This window comes from Brassica oleracea, chromosome C3 (genome assembly GCF_000695525.1).
Source record: "Brassica oleracea var. oleracea cultivar TO1000 chromosome C3, BOL, whole genome shotgun sequence".
NCBI classification, from domain to species: domain Eukaryota; kingdom Viridiplantae; phylum Streptophyta; class Magnoliopsida; order Brassicales; family Brassicaceae; genus Brassica; species Brassica oleracea.
The window spans coordinates 2336173-2357158 of record NC_027750.1 but is presented as its reverse complement, the minus strand read 5'-3'; the positions used below and the strand labels follow the sequence as shown (position 1 = coordinate 2357158).

Here is a 20986-nt window from a genome sequence, read left to right as displayed (position 1 = left end):
GGGGGGGGGGGGGGGGGGGGGAATTGAAATCGAGTCAAAAAGGTAGGCGATGATGGCTTTTAGTAAAGCTGATGGAGTCGAGCATCTGATGGAAGATTAAATTCGCATCAATTCAGAAAAAAATAGCTAAAAATCCACGGATCTAGATGAAAAAGGGGGTACCGTGGAAAATAGATCGAGTTGAAGACGGCGATTAGAGGGAGAGAGGTGTTAAGAATAGGTCGTCAAGGGAACAGCTGTGACGCGGCGATGACCAGAGGAAGCAGGTGGGTCGTCGGCTATCGATCTCAGAGAGGAACAAGGTCTATCGTACGCGGGTGGGTAAAGAGGATCTTCCAGGAACTTTCTCTGTCCGTCAATCTCTGTTGTACAGTTGAGGCCTGACACCATTATAACCTTACGATGTTAAAAGAAATGGGTTTCTTCTCCAGTGGGCTTTTAAATTATTAAATTGAAAAAGGATTGGGCTATCATCTTGTGATGTTAAATAGATTATTTTTGATGATGAATCAAAGAGTGAGCAGAAATTCTGACAATCTCATTCATTCTATTTGATGATGATGTTGGTAAGAGATTCTATATCATAGTAATGTGTTTGAAGCAAGAAAGAAAGAAATAATACAGCTAAATGGAGCAAGAAATACAGGGTTTGTTTGGGATTGATAGCAAGGCATGGTGGCACTTGTGGTAGATGAACATCATTTTGACTCCAAGCACAGCTCCAATGCGGTCATTAGCTTCATCCAAGTCCAATCATATGAAGCAGGTTTTGTTAAACCTCTTTTAAGGGGAAGGTAAACCAATGTTATTCATCTCCCTCAAACCACTGCAACTATTAGCCTGATCATCATGGAACTTTTTTAATCTGATTTGATTCCATCTTTTCTTTCCTAATACGTTTTTTTTTAGTTTTTTAAACATAGTATTATAACACATTGCTCAAATGCAAAGATTATACAAAATTGTGTTATTAGACAAATCAAACAAAATACACTACTACGACGTTCACATTATATTAAAACCCTCTTGTTCTGCAACAAAATAGAGCTAAAATGCAACAAAATCATTTTAAAGAAACGTAAGAAAACGAAGATAAACTATAATCACCTTTCCTTCTTTCTTCCTTAATCATCACCAACACCATCATCTTCTTGTTCATCCTCCTCTAATCGATCTTAACCGAGGAATAGATGAGCCTTGTGAACCATAGACAAGCATAGAACCCAATCGTTCCCGTGAGCACAAAAAATGCATAAGACGCGATGAGCATGTACCCAAAGTAAAGCATCGCCGACACCAGTTTTGTGATCTGAAGCTTTGTGAAGAAGTAGAACGTCGCGTAGAGGAATAGATACAGCGCTGATGAGCCTGATGTTAGGTACGATCTCCACCACCACAGGTAGTCCTCACTGCACAGCTGGAAGTAGCAGAGTACTACTGTTATCTCGGCGCAAGTAACGATGAGGATTACAAAGACGAGGAAGAGAAACCCGAAGATGTAGTAGAACTGGTTGAGCCAGATGGATGTGAGGATGAAGAAGAGCTCGATGAAGACTGCACCAAACGGTAAGATTCCTCCAATAAGGATTGAGAAAACCGGGTTCATGTACCAAGCTTGCTCTGGGATTTGCCTTGGGATTTTGTTGGTTTTCACTGGGTCATCAACTGCTGGTTTCTTGAAACCGAGGTAAGCTCCAACGAAGACAAGAGGAACCGAGATGCCAAACCAGAGGAAGATCAAAGCGAACATAGTTCCGAAGGGGACGGCCCCAGATGACTTTTGTCCCCAGATGAGAGCGTTTAGGACAAAGAAGATGGAGGAGACAACTGCAGGGAACAAGAAGGCTGTCCTGAAGGCGATTCTCTTCCACTCTGTTCCTTTGAACATTTTGTAGAGACGTGAAGAAGCGTAACCAGCAAAGAGTCCCATGAAGACCCAGAGCAGAAGCATGGCCGTCATCAGACCACCCCGGTTCGAAGGGGAGAGAAACCCGAGCATGGCGAAGATCATTGTGACAAATACCATGCCTAAACATTGGACCCCTGTACCAACGTAGACGCAGAGCAGATCTGAATTGGTCGGAATCCTGAAAACATCACCATGGACAAGCTTCCAACCTGTCTCTTCTTGAGCTTCTTCTTGAGTCTCAAGCTCGTTGTATCGTGAGATGTCACGGTAAAGGGTCCTCAGCATTATCATCGCCACCATACCAGATAGGAACAGAACGATCATCAGAGAATTGACGATAGAGAACCAGTGAATTTGGTTATCGTTCATCAGAAGATACGCATCCCATCTAGATGCCCACTTCACTTCACTTTCCTGAAACAGAAGCAGCAGCAGGAAATCAGAAAAATACTGAGAACAAGAACCATAGCCTTTACTTAAGACGCCAAATCGCAGACTATTTATTATATAAATAACTTGCCTGGAAATCAACATCATATGTGAAGATAATCTCCTTCTTTGGTTCAACTTCTTGAGGGGTAGAAGAGCTAACGACCAGGCGTTTTGTGTGAGGATCACAGGTAGTCAGACGAGTCTTCTCACTCCACTTGCCATCGTATTCATGCTTAATACTGCAAATCAAGGGAAAAACAATCAGTACTGAAAAACAGACGGGCACAAGAGACAATTCAGATTATGGATAAGAAATGCGCACCTGTAAGGTTTGACTTCGAATCCTACAATCCTTGCAGAATCAGTTTGCACATCTCTGTGATATCGGACAGTAAACGCCAAGTGATTGTGCATAAAGAACTTTTGCTCTTTGCTCTGTGTATACAAAATGCAGTTTAGAAAATCAAGCTATTTGACATGCTGTTTACAATCGAAAGTTCGAAACCTACTTACCCCCTCATACTGGCCTTTAAGACCAACATGATAGCCAAGCTGATAAACAACAGCGGGAGAACCCGGATCCCCTCTTTCGATTGGTACCACAAGAGGAAGATTGTCGAGGATCCTAGCAGTACAAAAGAAAGACTCGTAAGAAAATTTACAGAAGGAAAGCATGTTCTCCATATAAGCAAAGAACCCAACAAAAGTTTCTATTTTTGGCCTTACATGTTGACACGGTACTCATCATCAATCTTTTCTTTGAAGGCTTTGGCTGTCTTGGCATCAAGAGTGATGCGGCAGAGAACATTGCACATCTGTGCCTCCCGCATTTTAAACTGCAGTTGATTCAGTTCCACAAAAAGTTAGAGATAAATCACAGACCGATCATTTAAAAGGCAATAGAGAGACAAACCGAATAAGGAGCATTTTCAATCCGGTCACCACGAAGCACTTCTCCAAGATTCTCAGTACTATCAACAATCTTCTTAGGTTGGCAAAAAGGAAGCGAGTAATACGAATACGGAAGCTGAGTCTTGATGGATGTTAACTTATTCACTTTAACCTTCAGCTCATCACCCTGCAAACATCAGATAAAAGACCCACATTTGAATATGATTCCAACTAATCTAGTGAAACATGCAAGTATACTTTGACTGAGATTCGTAATCAATCATGCACTAAGAACCTAACGTAAACAATCAAAATTGCAACAATTGTGAATCTCAAATCAAAGTATCAGCACAAATCAATCCGTGACTCTCATTTACAGTAGCTTTCTCGCAAATCTAATCCTAAAAGGGAATTCTACGCCATACCAAAACCGAGAACTCAGATCGAGGAGATCCAATTCAGATCTAGAAACCCTAAAAGCGCAAATTCGAGCGATCACCTTTTCGAAATCCTGAGGAGCGACACCTGGGAGGTAGAAAGAGTGAGCTACGTGAACGCAGAGCAGGAGGAGGAAGACGATCGCGGATCCAGAAGCTTCCATACCCATGGCTGGAACTGTTCCCACAAAGGAAAGAGAGAAAACAATTCAGATCTGAAGCTAATGCTACAATTTGTTACTTTGTTTGTGCTCTTTGGAGACGAAGACCCGATTGTAATGTGATACACCCCGGTTTACCTCTCCGGTTCGGTTCGGTTCGTTCGGCTCGTTACTGTTTGATCCTGATCATCCATTCATTAATCGCCGCGTGACCACTCATAAAGTATTTCCACTATAATGGGCTTAAATCCATGATGCCCACCGTACAATAAACCATGATTAGTTAATTAATATGTATTTACATCTGCTTTTGTTATGTGTTTCTGCACAAATGCTCGCCTTTTCAGTTCATAAATCATTTAAGCAAAAAAAAAAAACACTACAATGTATAATTTGTTATAAAGTTTTCAATAAAATTAAAATTATTAAATAAAAAAAATATTTTATACTATAAAATATCAAATATTCGCTAAAACATCTTAAGAAGTAAAGGATTGATTAATTAACTAATCATGGTTTATGAGATGGTGGGCTGTGGGCATCATCTATTTAAGTCCATACGGAAAGACTTCATTAGTAGCCACGTGGCGAATGACGAATGGTTGATTAGGATTAACGGTTACGAGCCGAACCGGAGAGGTAAACCGGTTTGTACCACATTACAACCGGGTCATCGTCTCCAATCGTATAAGAGAGAACAAGCAAACTGCCGCGTAGCTTCAGATCTTAGTGTGATTTTTTTCCCTTGTTGGAACAGCCATGGATATGGAGCTTCGGAGGATATCAGAAACCTCTAGATCCGCGATCGTCTTGATACTTCTGCTCTGCGTTCATGTAGCTCACTCCTTCTACCTCCCAGGTGTCGCTCCTCAGGATTTCGAGAAGGTAAAAGCTCGAATTTGAGCTCCTAGGGTTCTAGATCTGAATTGGACCTTCTCGATCTGAGTTCTCGGTATTGGTATGATGTTGATCTCCGTTTAGGATTAGATCCGCGAGAAAGCTATAGTAAATGAGAGTCTGTGTGCTGATGCACCGACTTGAGCTTAAGAGAATGTGGTGATTGAATTGTGCTGATGCTTTGATTTCACTTCATTTTTCCGATTCATGAATCTCTCGATCTGAACAATGTCGGCATTGTAGGCGAGAGCTGTATCATATTCGTTGTGATTTTGATTGTTTTCGTTAGTGGAAGGATAATTGCATGTTTAACTAAATTAGTGGGATAATGAGGGAATCATATTAAAATTTGGGGTCTTTTATCGGATGTTTTGCAGGGTGATGAGCTGAAAGTTAAAGTGAATAAACTAACCTCCATCAAGACTCAGCTTCCGTACTCTTACTACTCGCTTCCTTTTTGCCAACCTAAGAAGATTGTTGATAGTACTGAGAATCTTGGAGAAGTGCTTCGCGGTGACCGGATTGAAAATGCCCCTTATTCGGTTTGTCTCTCTATTGCCTTTTAAATGATCAGTCTGTGATTTTTCTCTAACTTTTTGTGGAACTGAATCAACTGCAGTTTAAGATGAGGGAGGCACAGATGTGCAATGTTCTCTGCCGGGTCACTCTTGATGAGAAGACAGCCAAAGCCTTCAAAGAAAAGATTGATGATGAGTACCGTGTCAACATGTATGACCAAAAAAATAAAAACTTTTGTTGTATTCCTTGTATGGAGTGGTTTCCTTCTGTCAGTTTTCTTACAAGTGTTTTTTTTTTGTGTGCTAGGATACTCGACAATCTTCCTCTTGTGAATCCAGTCGATAGAGGTCTAGGTTCTCCTGATGTTGTTTATCAGATTGGCTATCATGTTGGTCTTAAAGGCCAGTATGCGGGGGTAAGTAGGTTTCGATTGTTAACAGCATTTCAAATGCATTGGAGATAGCTTGATTTTCTTTAACTGGCTTTTGTATGTACAGAGCAAAGAGCAAAAGTTCTTTATGCACAATCACTTGGCGTTTACAGTCCGATATCACAGAGATGTGCAAACTGATTCTGCAAGGATTGTGGGATTTGAAGTCAAGCCTTACAGGTTCGTTTCTTGTCCACAAGTTGAATTGTCTCTTGTGCTTCCCTGTTCTTTTGTACTGATTGTTTTGCCCTTGATTTGCAGTATTAAGCATGAATACGATGGAAAGTGGAGTGAGAAGACCCGTCTGACGACCTGTGATCCCCACACAAAGCGCCTGGTCGTTAGCTCCTTAACCCCTCAAGAGGTTGAACCAAAGAAGGAAATTATCTTCACATACGATGTTGATTTCCAGGCAAGTTCTTTTTATATATTGATAAATAATCTGTGATTTGTGTCTTAAATAAAATGGTTATTGTTCTCAGTACTTTTCTGATTTCCTGCTGGTGATTCTATTTCAGGAAAGTGAAGTGAAGTGGGCATCTAGATGGGATGCGTATCTTCTGATGAATGATAACCAAATTCACTGGTTCTCTATCGTCAATTCTCTGATGATCGTCCTGTTCCTGTCTGGTATGGTGGCGATGATAATGCTGAGGACCCTTTACCGTGACATCTCACGATACAACGAGCTTGAGACTCAAGAAGAAGCTCAAGAAGAGACAGGTTGGAAGCTTGTCCATGGTGATGTTTTCAGGATTCCGACCAATTCAGATCTGCTCTGCGTCTACGTTGGTACAGGGGTCCAATGTTTAGGCATGGTATTTGTCACAATGATCTTCGCTGTGCTTGGGTTTCTCTCTCCTTCGAACCGGGGTGGTCTGATGACGGCCATGCTTCTGCTCTGGGTCTTTATGGGACTCTTTGCTGGATACGCTTCTTCACGTCTCTACAAAATGTTCAAAGGAACAGAGTGGAAGAAAATCGCCTTCAGAACAGCCTTCTTGTTCCCTGCAGTTGTCTCCTCCATCTTCTTTGTCCTAAACGCTCTCATCTGGGGACAAAAGTCATCTGGTGCTGTCCCTTTCGGAACTATGTTCGCCTTGATCTTCCTCTGGTTTGGCATCTCGGTTCCTCTTGTCTTTGTTGGAGCTTACCTCGGTTTCAAGAAGCCAGCGGTTGATGACCCAGTGAAAACCAACAAAATCCCAAGGCAAATCCCAGAGCAAGCTTGGTACATGAACCCTGTTTTCTCAATCCTCATTGGAGGAATCCTACCGTTTGGTGCAGTCTTCATCGAGCTCTTCTTCATCCTCACATCCATCTGGCTCAACCAGTTCTACTACATCTTTGGTTTCCTCTTCCTCGTCTTTGTGATCCTCATCGTCACTTGCGCGGAGATAACAGTAGTACTCTGCTACTTCCAGCTTTGCAGTGAGGACTACCGATGGTGGTGGAGATCGTACCTAACATCAGGCTCATCAGCTCTGTATCTCTTCCTCTACGCCGCGTTTTACTTTCACACAAAGCTTCAGATCACAAAACTGGTCTCGGCGATGCTTTACTTTGGGTACATGCTCATCGCGTCTTGCGCATTTTTTGTGCTCACGGGAACGATTGGGTTCTATGCTTGTCTATGGTTCACAAGGCTCATCTATTCCTCGGTTAAGATCGATTAGAGGAGGATGAAGACAGTGATGATGATTAAGGAACAAAGAAGGAAAGGTGATTATTGTTTAATCTTCTTTAAAAATGGTTTTGCTGCAGTTTAGATATCTATATTGTTGCAGAACAAGAGGTTTTACTATATGTGAACGTTAAAATAGTGTATTTTGTTTAATTTGTCTAATAACACACATTTTTATAGTTTTTGCATGTATGTGTTATATAATATATATATATATATATATATATATATTATTTTTCAAAAAGATGGAAGCAAACAAATTTAAAATGTTTGATGATGATCAAACTCGAACTTTTAAAAACACTTTATATGATAGATTTAGACAGCTTGCTTCTAAATGGAGTGGAGGGTATGTTCTTCACTCTTTTTGTGTCACCAGACACGAGTTTGGGAATATCCTGAGATTCACTACGCTGTGTTTCAGTTTCCTCGTTCCAGATTCTGATCTTTTGGATGATCTTGAACCGTCTCATGCCCTGATAAAGAACGAGCGAGAAGATGATGCGGATGGTACTAAACTTCTGTTGGTGTAACTGTAAAGGAGAGAACTTAGTTACGGATGTGAATAATGTTTCCGAACAGTATGAATGGTACTGGTACAGATGACAATGAACAACAAGAGGTTTGCTGAGTTATGACGAGAAAGGTATCAGGCTCATGCTTTGTTTGATTGGTTATTTCAGAGTCATGGTTCAAGCAAATTAAGAACCAAACTTCAGTCTGTAACATTATCCATTCCTGTCTATAAAAAAGCTGGGAAAGTTCCTTCAGTGCCAATAATACAATTCAAAGTTATGATGAGCAATGAACATCACACCATAAGTGAAAAAAGCTATGGTTTCAGAGTTTTGAAAATGCTACAAGAAGATCACGAGATGAGAAGGTCCACATGAATCTTCCCCTCATGATATAGGATTGAACAAATCACTTAAGTATCTTTCGTAATTATCTCAAAGAGACACATGCTCATCAGTGGAAAGCAAATCCTCCGCCAGAGTGTTCAACCTCCTGCAAAAAGAAATAGAGGAAACATGATGTGTCCAGCTTAGAGATGATGAATTGAAACGCCTGAGCAAAAGATTCTGCTGCAGATAAAAATTACAAACCTGAGGAGGGGGTAGAGATGAAACCCAATCTGATGCATGAGTTGGAAGAAGCCCCAAAGTGTTGAGCTGAGAAAAGATAAATTTGTTTATATGAGAAACCAGAGCTTCATACTTTCTTAAAGGGGAAAGAATCAACAATGAGGGAAGGCTAATTTTCTTACCTTCCAAATACCCAAAGCTAACCCTCCAAGGTTAAGGGCAAGAAACACCAGCTTGGGCATAAGTAGTTCCACCTTGTTATCCTTGAATGGCTCAAAAACTGCAAACAAAGGGCATATAATGTAAGGATGTGAATTCACAAACCAAATAATAACTCAAAACGATCAAAACTGTGCAGACGAGCAAAGATTAGTTCAAGTAGTAAAACACCATAATATAATGTAGGTTGAGGAGGTTTGCTTACCCTTTCCAACGCTCTGGAGGGCGCTGAGAGGCTGCCAAAGAGCAGAGAAAGTGATACCAATGCTAAAGAGATGAACAGTGTTTCCAGCCATCCACATCATGAAACCCATCATCATCAAATTCTTAAATGGTGACTGCGCTACTTCCCACGCTTTCTACTCATTCACCAAAAAAAAAAAAAAAAAAACAAAACTTAGTCAACAAAAACGAAAGTTTCCTTTTTTATAAATCATCAGGGCACAATATGCACAATCATAGATATAAAGAAGATTAGTCTCTTGTGTAACGTCTACAACAAGACACTATACATAGCAACGAGACCATGATCGATTCCGTACGATATAAAGATAACAGACTTTCAGATTTGACATTAAAAGTACCTGAAGTTTCCAGTTAGCTTCGGCGTCTTTCTTTTGGCGGCTCGTCGCTGAGTCATCCTGAAAACAGCGAAAATCAATCAAATCCAGTGGGCTATACATTTCAATTCTCGGTAGAATTTCAAAATTCAATCCAATCTGATTCAAATTCAAAACCTGCTCGGGAGAAACACGAGAGAAGCCAGGTGGATCTAGGATGTCCCGGGAAGATGGGACGGTTGATTGATCGGAGAAATCGACGGCCCATCTCCGGCCAGCACCCATCACTGCTTTGCGTTTGTCCATTTAAGTTAGTTCCCCGATCGACGAGACAGAGGAATCGAAGAAGAAGAGAGCTAGATCCGATCCTTATCAGATGTTAAAAGAAAACAGAGAATGAAAGCTAGAGAGAGAAGAAAAATCCTTTTACTCCCACAGTCCAAACCCGTTTCCTCAAACTGGGCTCGGAGCTTTCTTGACCCGGATACAACTGTTATCCGGATCTTGGATTCGTTTATTCCATTATTAGAGGCTTTTCAGCAATGCTCGAGTTTATTTTGTGGGCCTTTTAAAAACCCATTCATATCTTTTTTGGTTTCCAAACATGTGCACAGAGAACCGTAGCGGACAAGGTTTTCTTCCGTAAATTTGCGAGTCTGGCCTTTTGCGGAATGAGCCAAAACGGGTCATGCAAAATTACATGGACCCATATTTTTTTTTTCATTTCTTATTTTACCTGAAAAAAGAGAGTAAGAAGAAAACGATTCTTGTGACTTTTCCCCTATAAAACATAAGGAATTCCGGCGATGATGATTCGAGCTCCGGTGATGATGATTCGAGCTCCGGCGATGATGACTCCAGCTTCAGCGATGACGATTCAAGCTCTGGTGGTGTTTTGATTTGGTTTTCTCTTTTTATTATACACAACTATGAATTGATTTATTACAACGTGATATTTCTTGTTTAAGTTGATTGGTTTTGTTTTCATTAATGTGAAGTGGCATTTTTCTTAAATTAAATTTAGTTACAATGGTGTTGTTTAGGAGAATAGTTAGTTGTATATCACATCACTTGTATAATTTGGCAAAGTGATTCACGATTTTTTTTGCAATCCAAATAATTAAAAAGAGAGATGGTTTGATGAAGACATATAACACTTGAGCCAAATTATTACAAAGACAACAACTCAATCAGATTCAAACTTAACAAAAGCTTATTTTTAACTCAAGAACGCAAGTACAAACAGAGCTTTGTGGCATTGATTTTGATAAGGCTTTTGTGAAGCTTAATGAGCTCTCTTCAACTCTCTTACACAACTCTTCTACTTGAACATTCATGAAAGAAGCTGTAACAGGCGGTTTGATAAAGAGGCGTCCCGCGGAACAGTCCGCAAAAGCCTATATATTATGCAGTACAGGTTTAAGCTGGTATTTTGAAGACCGCAGCCCGCGCGGGATATGCCCACTGTGACCTGCTCGACGAATAACCCGCCACGGTACGGGATGGGTAAACTTGTTTGACATCTCTACATGTGCAATAGGCATGACCATTCGAATACACGTTCGAATTCTGATTGGGTATGTCAAGTTTTCAGATATTTTGATATTTGGGTCAAGAATCTATTCAGATATTTTTACATATCATGTCGGATTCGGATATTTTTACATAATAGATTCAATTATTTTTAGTCGGATTTAGATATTTAGATTTTAAAAAAAAAAATCAAATTCTTCATTGCTCAAGAATTCGATATTTAAAAATTTACCATTAACTTAACTAATTTCTAAGTTTTGATAGGTTAGACGATTAATATGTTTGAAGATAAAATTTTAAAAATAAAATAAAAAGTAATATGGTTGTTGTTTCGAGATTCTTAATGAAATTTTTGTTAATGTATGAAACAAAAAGTTTAGCATAAGTAACTATATATATATATATATATATATATTATTTGATCTTCGAACCATGTGCATTATCAATATAAATATTTTAAATAAAATGAAAAAAATAAATTAGAAATATGACATTAATTTTATATATATTTAGTTATTTTCGAATATTTATTCGAGTTTAGATATCTAATTTCTTTTAATTTGATAGTCGCTCGGGTATTTTACTAGATTTTTTGAATCAGGTTCGAATGATTCGGATAAAATGCTCAACCCCACGTGAAGTTCGGTATCATCGATGCACTGAGAAAGTCATCGGAGAGTAGATTATTATACAGCCCAGCACACATACATGATTTTCAGCCCTCAGCCGTCAAAGCCCATGATCAAAAGAAGATGACCCTTAGCGTGATAAGCCTAAACAATCAATCCAAAATCAGACCACTAACCCATATACTTATACGATATCATAAAATTCTTTATACATTTTTCTTTTCTTTGATGGTTTCGAGGTGAAAAGATCTCCGAGTTTTCAACATTTTCCCTTTTCACATAATGACGAATCTTCCCCCCCACGACTATAAAAGATCATCACACGCCACGCCTTTTCTCCCGACGAAAGTGGACTATTATCTATTCCCATATATTCTAGGTTCACTGAGAACAATATCAAAAAGAACCCTCGAATTTCAATTTATTTTCATTAATGTATCGTAAAAAATTCTCAGTAAAATAAAAATTATTTACAAAATCCTCCAGAACATCTCACATGTAACATAGATTTGACTGAGATCGATGAAAACTGTTTCAGATTCTTGGATATTAGATTATACACTCAGTTACGCATTGACCTCTGGTTTGGTGAATTGTCCGTACTCGAATTCAAAATCTCAATCCTCGTCTTCGTCGTGGTTAACTTTCGCCAAACTCAGCGTTCTACACGGCTGCGACGCCAGTTGCTGAGGCGGCGGCGCGTCGACCACAAACGCCGACGACATTTCCATCTGACAAACCCTCACAGCTCCGATCAACCTCTCCGGCAGCTCCTCCTCCGTCTGCGCTTCCGCCAGGAACCCCATGTCGATCGTCACGCTCGTCACGTACCCCAGCGCCAGCCGCAGAATCGCCGTCGCGATCGCCGAGCTGCATATATCGACGTCGATCTCGAAGTAGTTATCGCCTCTGTGGTAATTGCACGTCAGCGCCTTCCCGAGGAGGCACGCGCCGTAGTTCCCGACGGCGGCTTTAACCACCCATGGCCCTTTCACGATCCGGTTCACGATCTTGAACCTCTGGTTCCGGAACGAGTCGTCGCCGTTTATAAACCGGTGGAGGAGTGATCCTGAGGGGATCGGCTCCTCCGCGGCGAAGTAGAACACCGCGCTGTGGTGGTCTTTCCCCGGGATCTGGAGGTTCACGGCGAAGATGAAGGACTTGAGAGATTGGCCTCGTGATTGAGCTTTTCTGAGCGCGTGAGCCACGCGGTTATCGGGACGCGCGAGGACATTGTCTAGTTTCGAGGTCGATTTGAGCCAGTCCATGCCGGCGGGGGAGAGGAGGTAATCTCCGGCGGGGGATTTTTGTTTTTTTGTTAAGTAGGAGTCGGAGCGGAGAGAGAAGACGTCGCCGGGAGGCGAAGCCCATCCGTCGGTGCCCGTTTCGGGATCTACGCGGCGGAGGGAGCCGCCGTTGATTGCTTCTGCGATCCATTCCGGTGTAGCGGAGGAGGAGGCGGATCTTAACGGTTTTGACTTGGTATCGCCGGTGGAGCTGCGATGATGTCGCTGCTTGGAAGGGCTCATGGTGTTACGGTATGGGTTTGTTATCTGTGGTCGTTGGCCTCTCTCTCTCTCTCTCTCTCTCTCTCTCTCTCTCTACCAAAGGGCGACTTGTGTGGTGTGACAAAATAAAAGGGGCTTGAAATGGCTTTGGAGTTTTATAAGATAATTCCAATAGTGTCCTTGGCTTATCTGTATTTTATGTGTTTTTCTCAATTAATGGCTAATAAACATATGATATATATTATTTATATGCTGTTTTTTTTACTCATGATAACTTGAAAATCCAGTTAATTAGAGATTAGTTTCTTCTTCTGAATATTTTATTTTAGTTTGTTTTATCAGTGTCATGTTCTCTTGTTTTTGATTGGTAAATAATAGCATGCAATTGGAATTAATGGTGCGAGCACATGTCAAACCAACTAATCGCATAATTATTGCACCTGGCAGCAGGCACGGACAACTTTTTGTCGACTAATTATTATGTAACTTGTTTATATATCTAATAAACATACACGAAAAGGGAATAAAAGCTAAATTAGTTGGTGAAAATAGCATTCGTAGCTGGTAAATCAATTAAATATTTTGCATTATTATAGTATAATCTTGCTCTCTCTACTTTTGGTTGCTTTTCATCACAAAAGTTGCCTCCGAAGGTACCAACAACGTTCCGCGTAAAGAAAGCGTTAAATGGATAAATATTGGTTTGGTAACAACTGTAACAAGCAAGTGGAAAACTTGGATACGAGAACAAAAGGGTATCTCCACCGACCATTAACACATACACGCACTGGACGCAGCAGGAACTATATTTGGAAAGAAATAATAAAATATTTTGGGGGGGGGGGGGGTTGCAGTTTTCTAAAAAATACTATGAATTTAAGTAATCAAAGGATGAATCATGAATCTATGCTAGCAAAATGAAACTTGTAAAGTGAAAAAACTACATTCTACTAAAGCCAAGAGACAGGAAAAAAGGCAAAATTAAGAAACTTTGTTAAAAGAAAACATGAAATGAGAAAAAACTACACGAAGGGAAAAAAGCCTGTTTTTGTGTAAATTTCTAACTAGATCTCCTACACCTGCCATGAATTCAGCATTGTGATCTTTGATTATTGAAATGCTGACTACTCAATATCACTTGCAGCTAATATAAAATAGTTTCCCAAGGCAGTGTTTCACTCTTGGTTGGATCTTAGATAAGAAATCTAAGATCTTAGAACGTCAGTAACTATTACAGAGAGACTAAGGTCTGTCTTCATGAACACAATTTGGATAAACATGTCTTTACCCTCAGAAAATTTGTGAAACACCAGTGAAGAATACCAGCCATATAAAACCACACCTATTCAATAATCTGTTTGTGAGGATAGTAATAGGCCAAGAAGGCTCCACTCTGTTCAAATCCTAAATACAATATGTTAAGACACACACAGACAGAGACTCAGAGTTAGTTAAAGCTGATTTAGTATGCAATCTCTTTCTCTCTTATTTACTTAGACTTAACACAGGACTGCAATAGTCATTAGTCGTTGACTCTGAATGATACTCAAGAGCATCATCTTCTACTCTCCCAATAACAAAGAATACGAGCGTGGAGCACAGAGAATTCGTTTCAAATTTACTGGCTGCAGCCATCAAAGTTCAACGGTGTAATGAAACAAAACAATGAGAAAGTGTTACAAAATCTATTTAGAACAACTCAAAACAGCAAATTGCATAAAAAGTCGAAAGAAGCTACAAACATAGGTGAAAACAAACTAGTAAACAGATATGATCCACCTAACGACATCATAAGCTACAAAATCAACGATCACAAACATCAGATCGGAAGCCAAAACCCGCCAGTTTATGGGAACTATGCAGCTTACGAAACCTACTCTTTTCCTCAGTGAAACTTTCCTCTCTGACTCTGAGCCCGACGATCAGTCGCCAATCTGTAAATCCAGTAACCCTACGAAGCACCAAAGCGAATCAACGATTAGAGAATAGAGCGTATAAAAGAGAGATAGAAAAGATCACGAGAAAGTACCAAGGCCATGACATGAGCTGCGGCGAGCAAAATAACCAAAGCCGGTACGAGATCCAGAAACCAAGGCCTCAAGATTTGCTCCTTCGCCATCAAAGACGATAGTCAAAGCTTCCTTTCGATCTCAGAACGGATTTGGTTGAGATTTGAGAAGCAGCTACTGTCGACTGATTTTGCTGTGATCCCAAATCTCACTCTTCTCTCGTTGGAAAGTTTAAGCTGCTGTTTGGCAGTAGGAGTAGACTCGTCCTTACTCGGCTTAACACGCGAAACCATGGGCCTATGGAAGCCCAATTTGAATTCTAGTCCAAGAAACACAAACTAGGCCGCTGATGGTTTTTGTCAAACAGACGGAGTCTGGGGCCCACGTGAGTCACGTGTCGAATTCTGTACATGCGCCATTGGTTTAGCTTTTTCGAATTCTGGCTCTCTCTACTTTCTATAATTAGCATAAAATCAACCCAAACCATATAATAGTTATCCTACATTTGGATTTGACTATTATATGAGGTTTTGGTTAATTATGTACTACAGGGATAATCTTGAGGCCCGGTTTTATATATGGAACTCGCAGCGTTGTGAACATGAAGATCCCATTGGGAGTCTTTGGTTACAGCCAACCGAAATCAAGATAAATAAAGAAGACAAGCTTTTTTATTGATAAACTGTACAATCTCTAAGAGAGCAAGCTAACTTTGTATAGCTCAGCTCTCCAAAACTTTTTTCCTAACACCTTTTATACACAACACGTACACTTAATCTATACCAAAAACTCTGAAAAATTTCAATGCAAGTACCGTCGTAGACACTCTTTTAGTTTCTGCAACGTTACAGGTTTTGAAATAAAAGAGTCCATACCATTTGCATAACATTCTTCTGAGCTCTCTGCTAATGTATTTGCTGTCATCTGCAAAATTCCACAACGCATTTTACTCTTCAAAAAATTTTCAAGGTATGTATCCATAGTTCAGGCCAAAAAAACCGGAACCTAAGATCCGAACCGAAATAACCGAAACTAGAACAGGACCGAAACCCTCAAATATCTGAATGGTTCTTATATCTCTATACCCGAAACGAAAACTAAACAGAAACCGATTTTCCCGGATATTTTCAGGGCAAAACGAATCAAATCTGAACCCGAAACTACCCGAGCTAAATCCAAACCCGAACCAAAAATAGGTCAGGTAGTAAATGGATCCTCTAGACCCTAACCTGAAATATCTTTGCCGAACTGATACCTAAAATTCCCAGACCTAAGAGCTCTATGTGATGAAGAAGTACTAACCGCTATTATAGGCAGCCGGTTTGTGGAATGCACACAAGCTTGTTCATTCTCTGATATCTTTATATCTACTCCAGCTTCTATTGCAGCATCCCAGTTCCCAGATTCTTCATAGGAACGTATCAGTCTTGTGGCTTTTAAACCATCCAGAACTGGCATGCACACATCCTGTGAATTGTGAACTCAAATTAAGTGAAGTTGGTAAGGATTTAAGTTTTTGGATCTTAATAGAGTGAACTTACCATTAGTACCAAGTCGTAGCTAGTGCCTTTAATAGCTGTCATGGCTTCAACTCCATTATTAGCAATATCAAAGGTATAGCCTAATTGTTTCATCATAGACTTAGCAACCATGATGTTGATTTTATTATCTTCCACTAGCAGAATCTTTGGCTTTGTTGTCTCTGTTTCTTCCTCTTCTCTACGAGATGAAACTGTAAGCTCTGACTCCATTTCTAAGGCTCCACCTTCTGAGCTAGCTTGTGAACTACTACAAGATTCTGTTTCCTTAGAAGGACATGGACCAGAACAGGTTTCGAGTCTTGTTTCATCTATGTAACCATTGTTTTCAACCTGAGTCGTCTCGCTTTGTGCAGTGTTGTTAGAGGTATCAGAGACAAAGCCGTTGATGCGTTTAAGAGGGCTAGTGAGCATGACTTTATGAGGTAAGAAGCTATTATTGCCTATGACCGGTCCGCCATTAGAATAGATAGAACCAAGAAGTGGTTTAAACTGGAAGTATCCTTCGGTTGTGTCGTCTGGTTCTGGTTGATGATGATCAACCATGTCAGAGAAGTCTTGATCATCTGAATGATCATCTGATGTTGCAACTTTGTAAGGTAGTATGAACGTGAACGTTGAACCGGCATTGACTTGGCTTGTCACAGTAAGTTGACCTCCCATTAGCTCAACCTGTTAAACAAACAACACATAATGATTTGCCATGAATAGTGTTAAACATCTGTGTTGTGTAATGTGAATTTTACCAGCTGTTTACAAATGGCGAGACCGAGACCTGTTCCACCGTATTTGCGAGCGTGATCAGCGCTTGCTTGCATGTACTTCTTGAACAAACAAGGAAGTGCTTTTCCTGCACAAAGAAACACCAAAACATGGACATGGTTAATATTTAATAACTATAGCTTATACGCCTGCGGGTTCGGTTTCTTCTTAATCCGATTCAAATTTTGGTTAGTTCGGTTTGGAATCTTGGTTGAGATTAGTACTGTTTGGAATTTTTTCTTTTTTAAAAAAACGAACTGACTGGTTAATGAACCGAACCGAAAACCAAATATTTATTAGTTTCCTAACTGAACCGAACCTTCTAACTGAATTAACCGAAAATCGAACTTTTAGGTTCGGCTAGGCAGGTTCGGGTAATAACAGCAGGTCTAATAGCTTAGCTTGAGTTTTGTTCTTTTTGAGGTTCTTGAACTTGCCTGGGATTCCAATTCCAGTATCATAAACGTCACAGCGGATCCAAACCGAAGTCTCTGTCTCAGTCAAACCGTTTTGTTCTTCAGCGTCTGCGTTTAACTCCATACCACTCGCAAAGGATGGTACAGATATCACTTTGAGTTTGATCCCAACCTTTCCTTCATGTGTAAACTTAATAGCATTGCTGATCAAGTTGGTGAGAATCTGCCGAATCCTTAGAACATCTCCAACTACCTGAACATTAAAAAGAAGTTAGATCACAAAGACTTTGCCACGTAAACTCTTTTCAGACAATGTGTTGTTTGTGTGTTAACCTCGATAGGAACTTCATCTGTAATGTTTCCTTCTAATGTCAAGTCTTTCTTCAGAGACGCAGCAGCTGTCTGAAGCACATGCTTCACCACTTCTCTTGGTCTAAACTTGGTAGCTTCTAGTCTCATTACACCTAATAACAACACACAAAACATGTCATCAAGAATCTGAAAAAGATGAAAAACAATTTGAAAAAAAAAACATTGTTATTTTACCTGATTCAACCTTGGAGAGATCAAGAATATCATTAATCAACTGAAGCACCAAATCTCCAGAAGAGATCATAACATTCAACAACTGTCTTTGCTCTTTATCCAACTTTGTAGTAGAAAGTATCTCAGCCATTCCCACTACTCCTGACGACGGTGATCTTATCTCATGAGACATTGTCGCTAACATTTGCTTAGCTCTCATTGTCTCCTCTGTAATGTGAATGGTCTTGTTCAGTTCTGATTCCATTGCTTTTCTAACTGCGTTGTCTTCTCTAAGTTTAGCCATTTTTTCTCTCTTTCTCACCTGATCAGTTACTTCCATTCCCATGTAGTTGATACCGATTTTCTCACGAGCTTTGTTGTAAACAGGCTCAACGTATATCAAAAACGTCTTTGATCCGAATAACTCTGTCTCAAATGTGATCTCTCTCTTTGAAGCTTTGCCTTTCTCAAGAACCTCTCTCTTGAAATCTTCAGACTCTTTCACTCCACCTCCGTGGAATATCTCCACGTCCGTTTTCCCCAAAATGTCCTGACATTAGTAAGAAACACATGTTTGACTCAGACACACTTTCTCATGAGAATCATCAATCCGGATCCGTAGAACCAAACCATACCAAACTGAAATAACCGGGACTTAAACCGAACCAAAATTCATAAATAACCGGACGGATCCTATATCTCTAGAATCGAATGGGTATCCAAAATTTTAAAATACAAATTATATATCTAAAGTATTAAGTATAATTAGTTTTAAATAACAAATGTTTTAAAAATACTATTGATAAGAGAATGATCCAAAAACCTGAATTATCCGAATATTTTTTACTCAAAATATTTAATATCATCTGAATTGTCCGATATTTATATCCGAGTAACTCGATATTTAACCTAAAATCAAAATTATCCGACATTTTTACCCATATTATCCAAAAATATCCGAAATATCATAACTGAACCGGACCCAAAAAAAATTCAGATATTAGCCGGTTCTTAACTTTGCTATCCGAATCGAGCCTAAATAACCGAACTGAAACCGAATCGTATTTTGTAAATAACCAAACGGTTTTAAATCTCTAGAACGGAATAATTGAAAACCAAAATACCCAGACCGAAAACTGGACGTTGATGCCTAATCCAGAACAAATAAGAACTCTTACCTGTTCTCGCAAGGTAGGAAACTTGTTGTAGATGAACAAGTAGCGTAGATCTTTATCTTGATGTCCCATAACAATAGGTGCATTCTGAAGAATAAAATGCAGGAACCCTTCAGCTCTTTTGAGATTCTGAGTCAACTCTTCAACCGGTGCAGAGTGACTCTCCATAGTCTTCAAACTCTCGTTCAGCTTCTCAATCAACCTCCTCTCTCTCTCGGTACTCGCTTCAAGCATCTTCTCCAAACTAAACGCCTTTTGTTTCCAATACTGAACCGTGTCAAACTCCTCGTCGATCTCAACCCTTTTGCTACCGACCAACGCATCCCTTTTCTTGTGCTTAAACCTTCGGAACAAATGGCTCGTATCATCCAAAACCGGAACGTTCTCTGGCTCTTGGCTTTCGAAGTTATGCTCTTCTATGATCTTTAGCTCTTTGGCTTCGGCTTCTTCTCTTTGTTTGGTGAGAATCTTGAGCTCTTCTCTTAGTAGCTTAACCGCGTGGTCTTGCATGTACTCCCATTGTTTCACGAGGTTGGTTAGCTGAGAGGAGCCTTGGTCTGTCGTGTTCATGAGTTCTGGTAAGCGTTTTAGATCGGCCATGGTGCGTTTCTCGGCGATGTCGACTTCTTTTAAGGTGTCTGAATCTCCCGCGGGTTTCTCCACGTTGAACTGGTTGTCTGCTTGGGTTCCGACGTCTTCTGGCCACATGGATGACAAGACTTCGATGTCCATCTCTTCGGTCTGATCATTTTCCATCTCGCAGGCCATTTTGATCAAGAGTTTCTCTTCAGACAAGAACACAAACACACTCTAATTCAAACAGCTTTCTTATTTAGACAGAATCTTGGTCTTATCAAGAACCTGTATCAACGTTTCAGTGTCAGTTACAATCCATCTCCGACCAGAATCTTGATCTTTATGAAAAATGTACTAATATTCGAATTAAAATTGTGGATCATAAAGTCACCCATCAAACGTGTTATAAACGTAAAGAAGTTAGAAAAAAAAGTCGAATAATCAAAAACTAAGGAACTGGGTATTAATAAAGATGAAACCTTTTGAGTTTTGAGCTATGATCGGAAAAAGAAACACAAATTGCAAAAGCAGCCGGGAAAGAAGAAAAAAAAAAAGCTAACCTTCACCGGCTCCGATCACTGGGAGATTAACAGAGAAAGAAGGAGAAGAATGAACAGTAAATAGATCTGAAGAGAGTCCTGCTGGGTAGAGTAAATAAACTTCAAATGATGAGCATTGGGAAGATTAATTAACCAATGAAGAGAAGAGAGGTGCATGTGAATTGTGAAAGATAGGATAAAATTAAAAAAATACGCGATTTTACGGAGAAGAGGAGAGAGAGCCATGTGCTTGCCCCTTTCCATACACAGAGAGGTCAATGTATATTATATTCCTCTGTTCTGTCTCTCTCTCTCTCTCTCTGTTTTTTTTTAAACTCGAGTATTCTAATGGCGACTCTCTCTCTCTCTCTCTCTCTCTCTCTCTGTGCACGTTTGTTTTCTTTCTGAGACCGAATCCAAGTGATCGAATGACAGAGAAATCAACACGTTTCGATCTGTCTCACATTTCCACAGCTATGTTCTTCTCTCTAGTTACTCTGTTTTTTTTTCTTTCTTACGTTTTTATACCTCAACTGAAATTAATGAGCGAAA

At 39.9% G+C, this 20986-nt stretch overlaps 6 protein-coding genes across 7 annotated transcripts; 1 reads left to right on the top strand and 5 right to left on the bottom strand.

The window, feature by feature from the left end:
* Positions 1-939: 939 nt before the first annotated feature.
* On the bottom strand, positions 940-3931 carry LOC106335688 (transmembrane 9 superfamily member 8-like). Its single transcript, XM_013774267.1, has 7 exons — positions 3732-3931; positions 3255-3419; positions 3068-3177; positions 2855-2966; positions 2664-2776; positions 2430-2580; positions 940-2323 (listed from the first exon to the last, which is right to left on the bottom strand). The coding sequence occupies exons 1-7, from the start codon at positions 3837-3839 to the stop codon at positions 1166-1168; spliced, it is 1917 nt and encodes a 638-aa protein (XP_013629721.1). The 5' UTR covers positions 3840-3931; the 3' UTR covers positions 940-1165.
* Positions 3932-4529: 598 nt separating this feature from the next.
* On the top strand, positions 4530-7539 carry LOC106335999 (transmembrane 9 superfamily member 8-like). Its single transcript, XM_013774704.1, has 7 exons — positions 4530-4715; positions 5105-5269; positions 5347-5456; positions 5553-5661; positions 5744-5856; positions 5938-6088; positions 6195-7539. The coding sequence occupies exons 1-7, from the start codon at positions 4590-4592 to the stop codon at positions 7350-7352; spliced, it is 1932 nt and encodes a 643-aa protein (XP_013630158.1). The 5' UTR covers positions 4530-4589; the 3' UTR covers positions 7353-7539.
* A 482-nt stretch (positions 7540-8021) lies between these two features.
* Positions 8022-9635, bottom strand: LOC106331830 (ER membrane protein complex subunit 4-like). The gene is made up of 6 exons (XM_013770248.1): positions 9402-9635; positions 9249-9305; positions 8870-9023; positions 8628-8725; positions 8467-8532; positions 8022-8368 (listed from the first exon to the last, which is right to left on the bottom strand). The coding sequence occupies exons 1-6, from the start codon at positions 9528-9530 to the stop codon at positions 8330-8332; spliced, it is 543 nt and encodes a 180-aa protein (XP_013625702.1). The 5' UTR covers positions 9531-9635; the 3' UTR covers positions 8022-8329.
* A 2163-nt stretch (positions 9636-11798) lies between these two features.
* On the bottom strand, positions 11799-13034 carry LOC106328357 (protein ENHANCED DISEASE RESISTANCE 2-like). The gene has a single exon (XM_013766789.1). The coding sequence runs from the start codon at positions 12913-12915 to the stop codon at positions 12004-12006; it is 912 nt and encodes a 303-aa protein (XP_013622243.1). The 5' UTR covers positions 12916-13034; the 3' UTR covers positions 11799-12003.
* Positions 13035-14530: 1496 nt separating this feature from the next.
* LOC106328738 lies at positions 14531-15032 on the bottom strand. Its single transcript, XM_013767234.1, has 2 exons — positions 14924-15032; positions 14531-14845 (listed from the first exon to the last, which is right to left on the bottom strand). The coding sequence occupies exons 1-2, from the start codon at positions 15011-15013 to the stop codon at positions 14780-14782; spliced, it is 156 nt and encodes a 51-aa protein (XP_013622688.1). The 5' UTR covers positions 15014-15032; the 3' UTR covers positions 14531-14779.
* On the bottom strand, positions 14531-20903 carry LOC106328736 (histidine kinase 5-like). Of its 2 annotated transcripts, none has more exons than XM_013767232.1 (11): positions 20649-20903; positions 20456-20536; positions 19323-20180; positions 18166-18694; positions 17953-18083; positions 17641-17872; positions 17188-17291; positions 16445-17113; positions 16206-16370; positions 14924-15827; positions 14531-14845 (listed from the first exon to the last, which is right to left on the bottom strand). In XM_013767232.1, the coding sequence occupies exons 3-10, from the start codon at positions 20085-20087 to the stop codon at positions 15705-15707; spliced, it is 2718 nt and encodes a 905-aa protein (XP_013622686.1). In that variant the 5' UTR covers positions 20088-20180; positions 20456-20536; positions 20649-20903; the 3' UTR covers positions 14531-14845; positions 14924-15704. The 2 variants fall into 2 exon arrangements, with proteins under 2 accessions (XP_013622686.1, XP_013622687.1); XM_013767233.1 differs by having other exon boundaries at positions 20456-20533; positions 20649-20661.
* Between the last annotated feature and the right edge of the window lie 83 nt (positions 20904-20986).

What these genes read in the sequence shown, in the direction of transcription:
- LOC106335688 (XM_013774267.1), bottom strand. Translation starts at nt 3,839, where the DNA reads ATGGGTATGGAAGCTTCTGGATCCGCGATCGTCTTCCTCCTCCTGCTC. An exon ending in GATGAGTACCGTGTCAACAT is followed by an intron (nt 2,967 to 3,067) that starts GTAAGGCCAAAA and finishes TTGTACTGCTAG; the next exon opens with GATCCTCGACAATCTTCCTC. An exon ending in TTCGAAGTCAAACCTTACAG is followed by an intron (nt 2,581 to 2,663) that starts GTGCGCATTTCT and finishes CTTGATTTGCAG; the next exon opens with TATTAAGCATGAATACGATG.
- LOC106328736 (XM_013767232.1), bottom strand. Translation starts at nt 20,087, where the DNA reads ATGGCCTGCGAGATGGAAAATGATCAGACCGAAGAGATGGACATCGAA. An exon ending in TCGCCATTTGTAAACAGCTG is followed by an intron (nt 17,114 to 17,187) that starts GTAAAATTCACA and finishes TTTGTTTAACAG; the next exon opens with GTTGAGCTAATGGGAGGTCA. An exon ending in GCTACGACTTGGTACTAATG is followed by an intron (nt 16,371 to 16,444) that starts GTAAGTTCACTC and finishes CACAATTCACAG; the next exon opens with GATGTGTGCATGCCAGTTCT.
- LOC106328357 (XM_013766789.1), bottom strand. Translation starts at nt 12,915, where the DNA reads ATGAGCCCTTCCAAGCAGCGACATCATCGCAGCTCCACCGGCGATACC.
- LOC106328738 (XM_013767234.1), bottom strand. Translation starts at nt 15,013, where the DNA reads ATGGCGAAGGAGCAAATCTTGAGGCCTTGGTTTCTGGATCTCGTACCG. An exon ending in CAGCTCATGTCATGGCCTTG is followed by an intron (nt 14,846 to 14,923) that starts GTACTTTCTCGT and finishes GGTGCTTCGTAG; the next exon opens with GGTTACTGGATTTACAGATT.
- LOC106335999 (XM_013774704.1), top strand. Translation starts at nt 4,590, where the DNA reads ATGGATATGGAGCTTCGGAGGATATCAGAAACCTCTAGATCCGCGATC. An exon ending in CTCCTCAGGATTTCGAGAAG is followed by an intron (nt 4,716 to 5,104) that starts GTAAAAGCTCGA and finishes GATGTTTTGCAG; the next exon opens with GGTGATGAGCTGAAAGTTAA. An exon ending in TTGAAAATGCCCCTTATTCG is followed by an intron (nt 5,270 to 5,346) that starts GTTTGTCTCTCT and finishes AATCAACTGCAG; the next exon opens with TTTAAGATGAGGGAGGCACA.
- LOC106331830 (XM_013770248.1), bottom strand. Translation starts at nt 9,530, where the DNA reads ATGGACAAACGCAAAGCAGTGATGGGTGCTGGCCGGAGATGGGCCGTC. An exon ending in CCTCCAGAGCGTTGGAAAGG is followed by an intron (nt 8,726 to 8,869) that starts GTAAGCAAACCT and finishes CTTTGTTTGCAG; the next exon opens with TTTTTGAGCCATTCAAGGAT. An exon ending in CATCTCTACCCCCTCCTCAG is followed by an intron (nt 8,369 to 8,466) that starts GTTTGTAATTTT and finishes TTCTTTTTGCAG; the next exon opens with GAGGTTGAACACTCTGGCGG.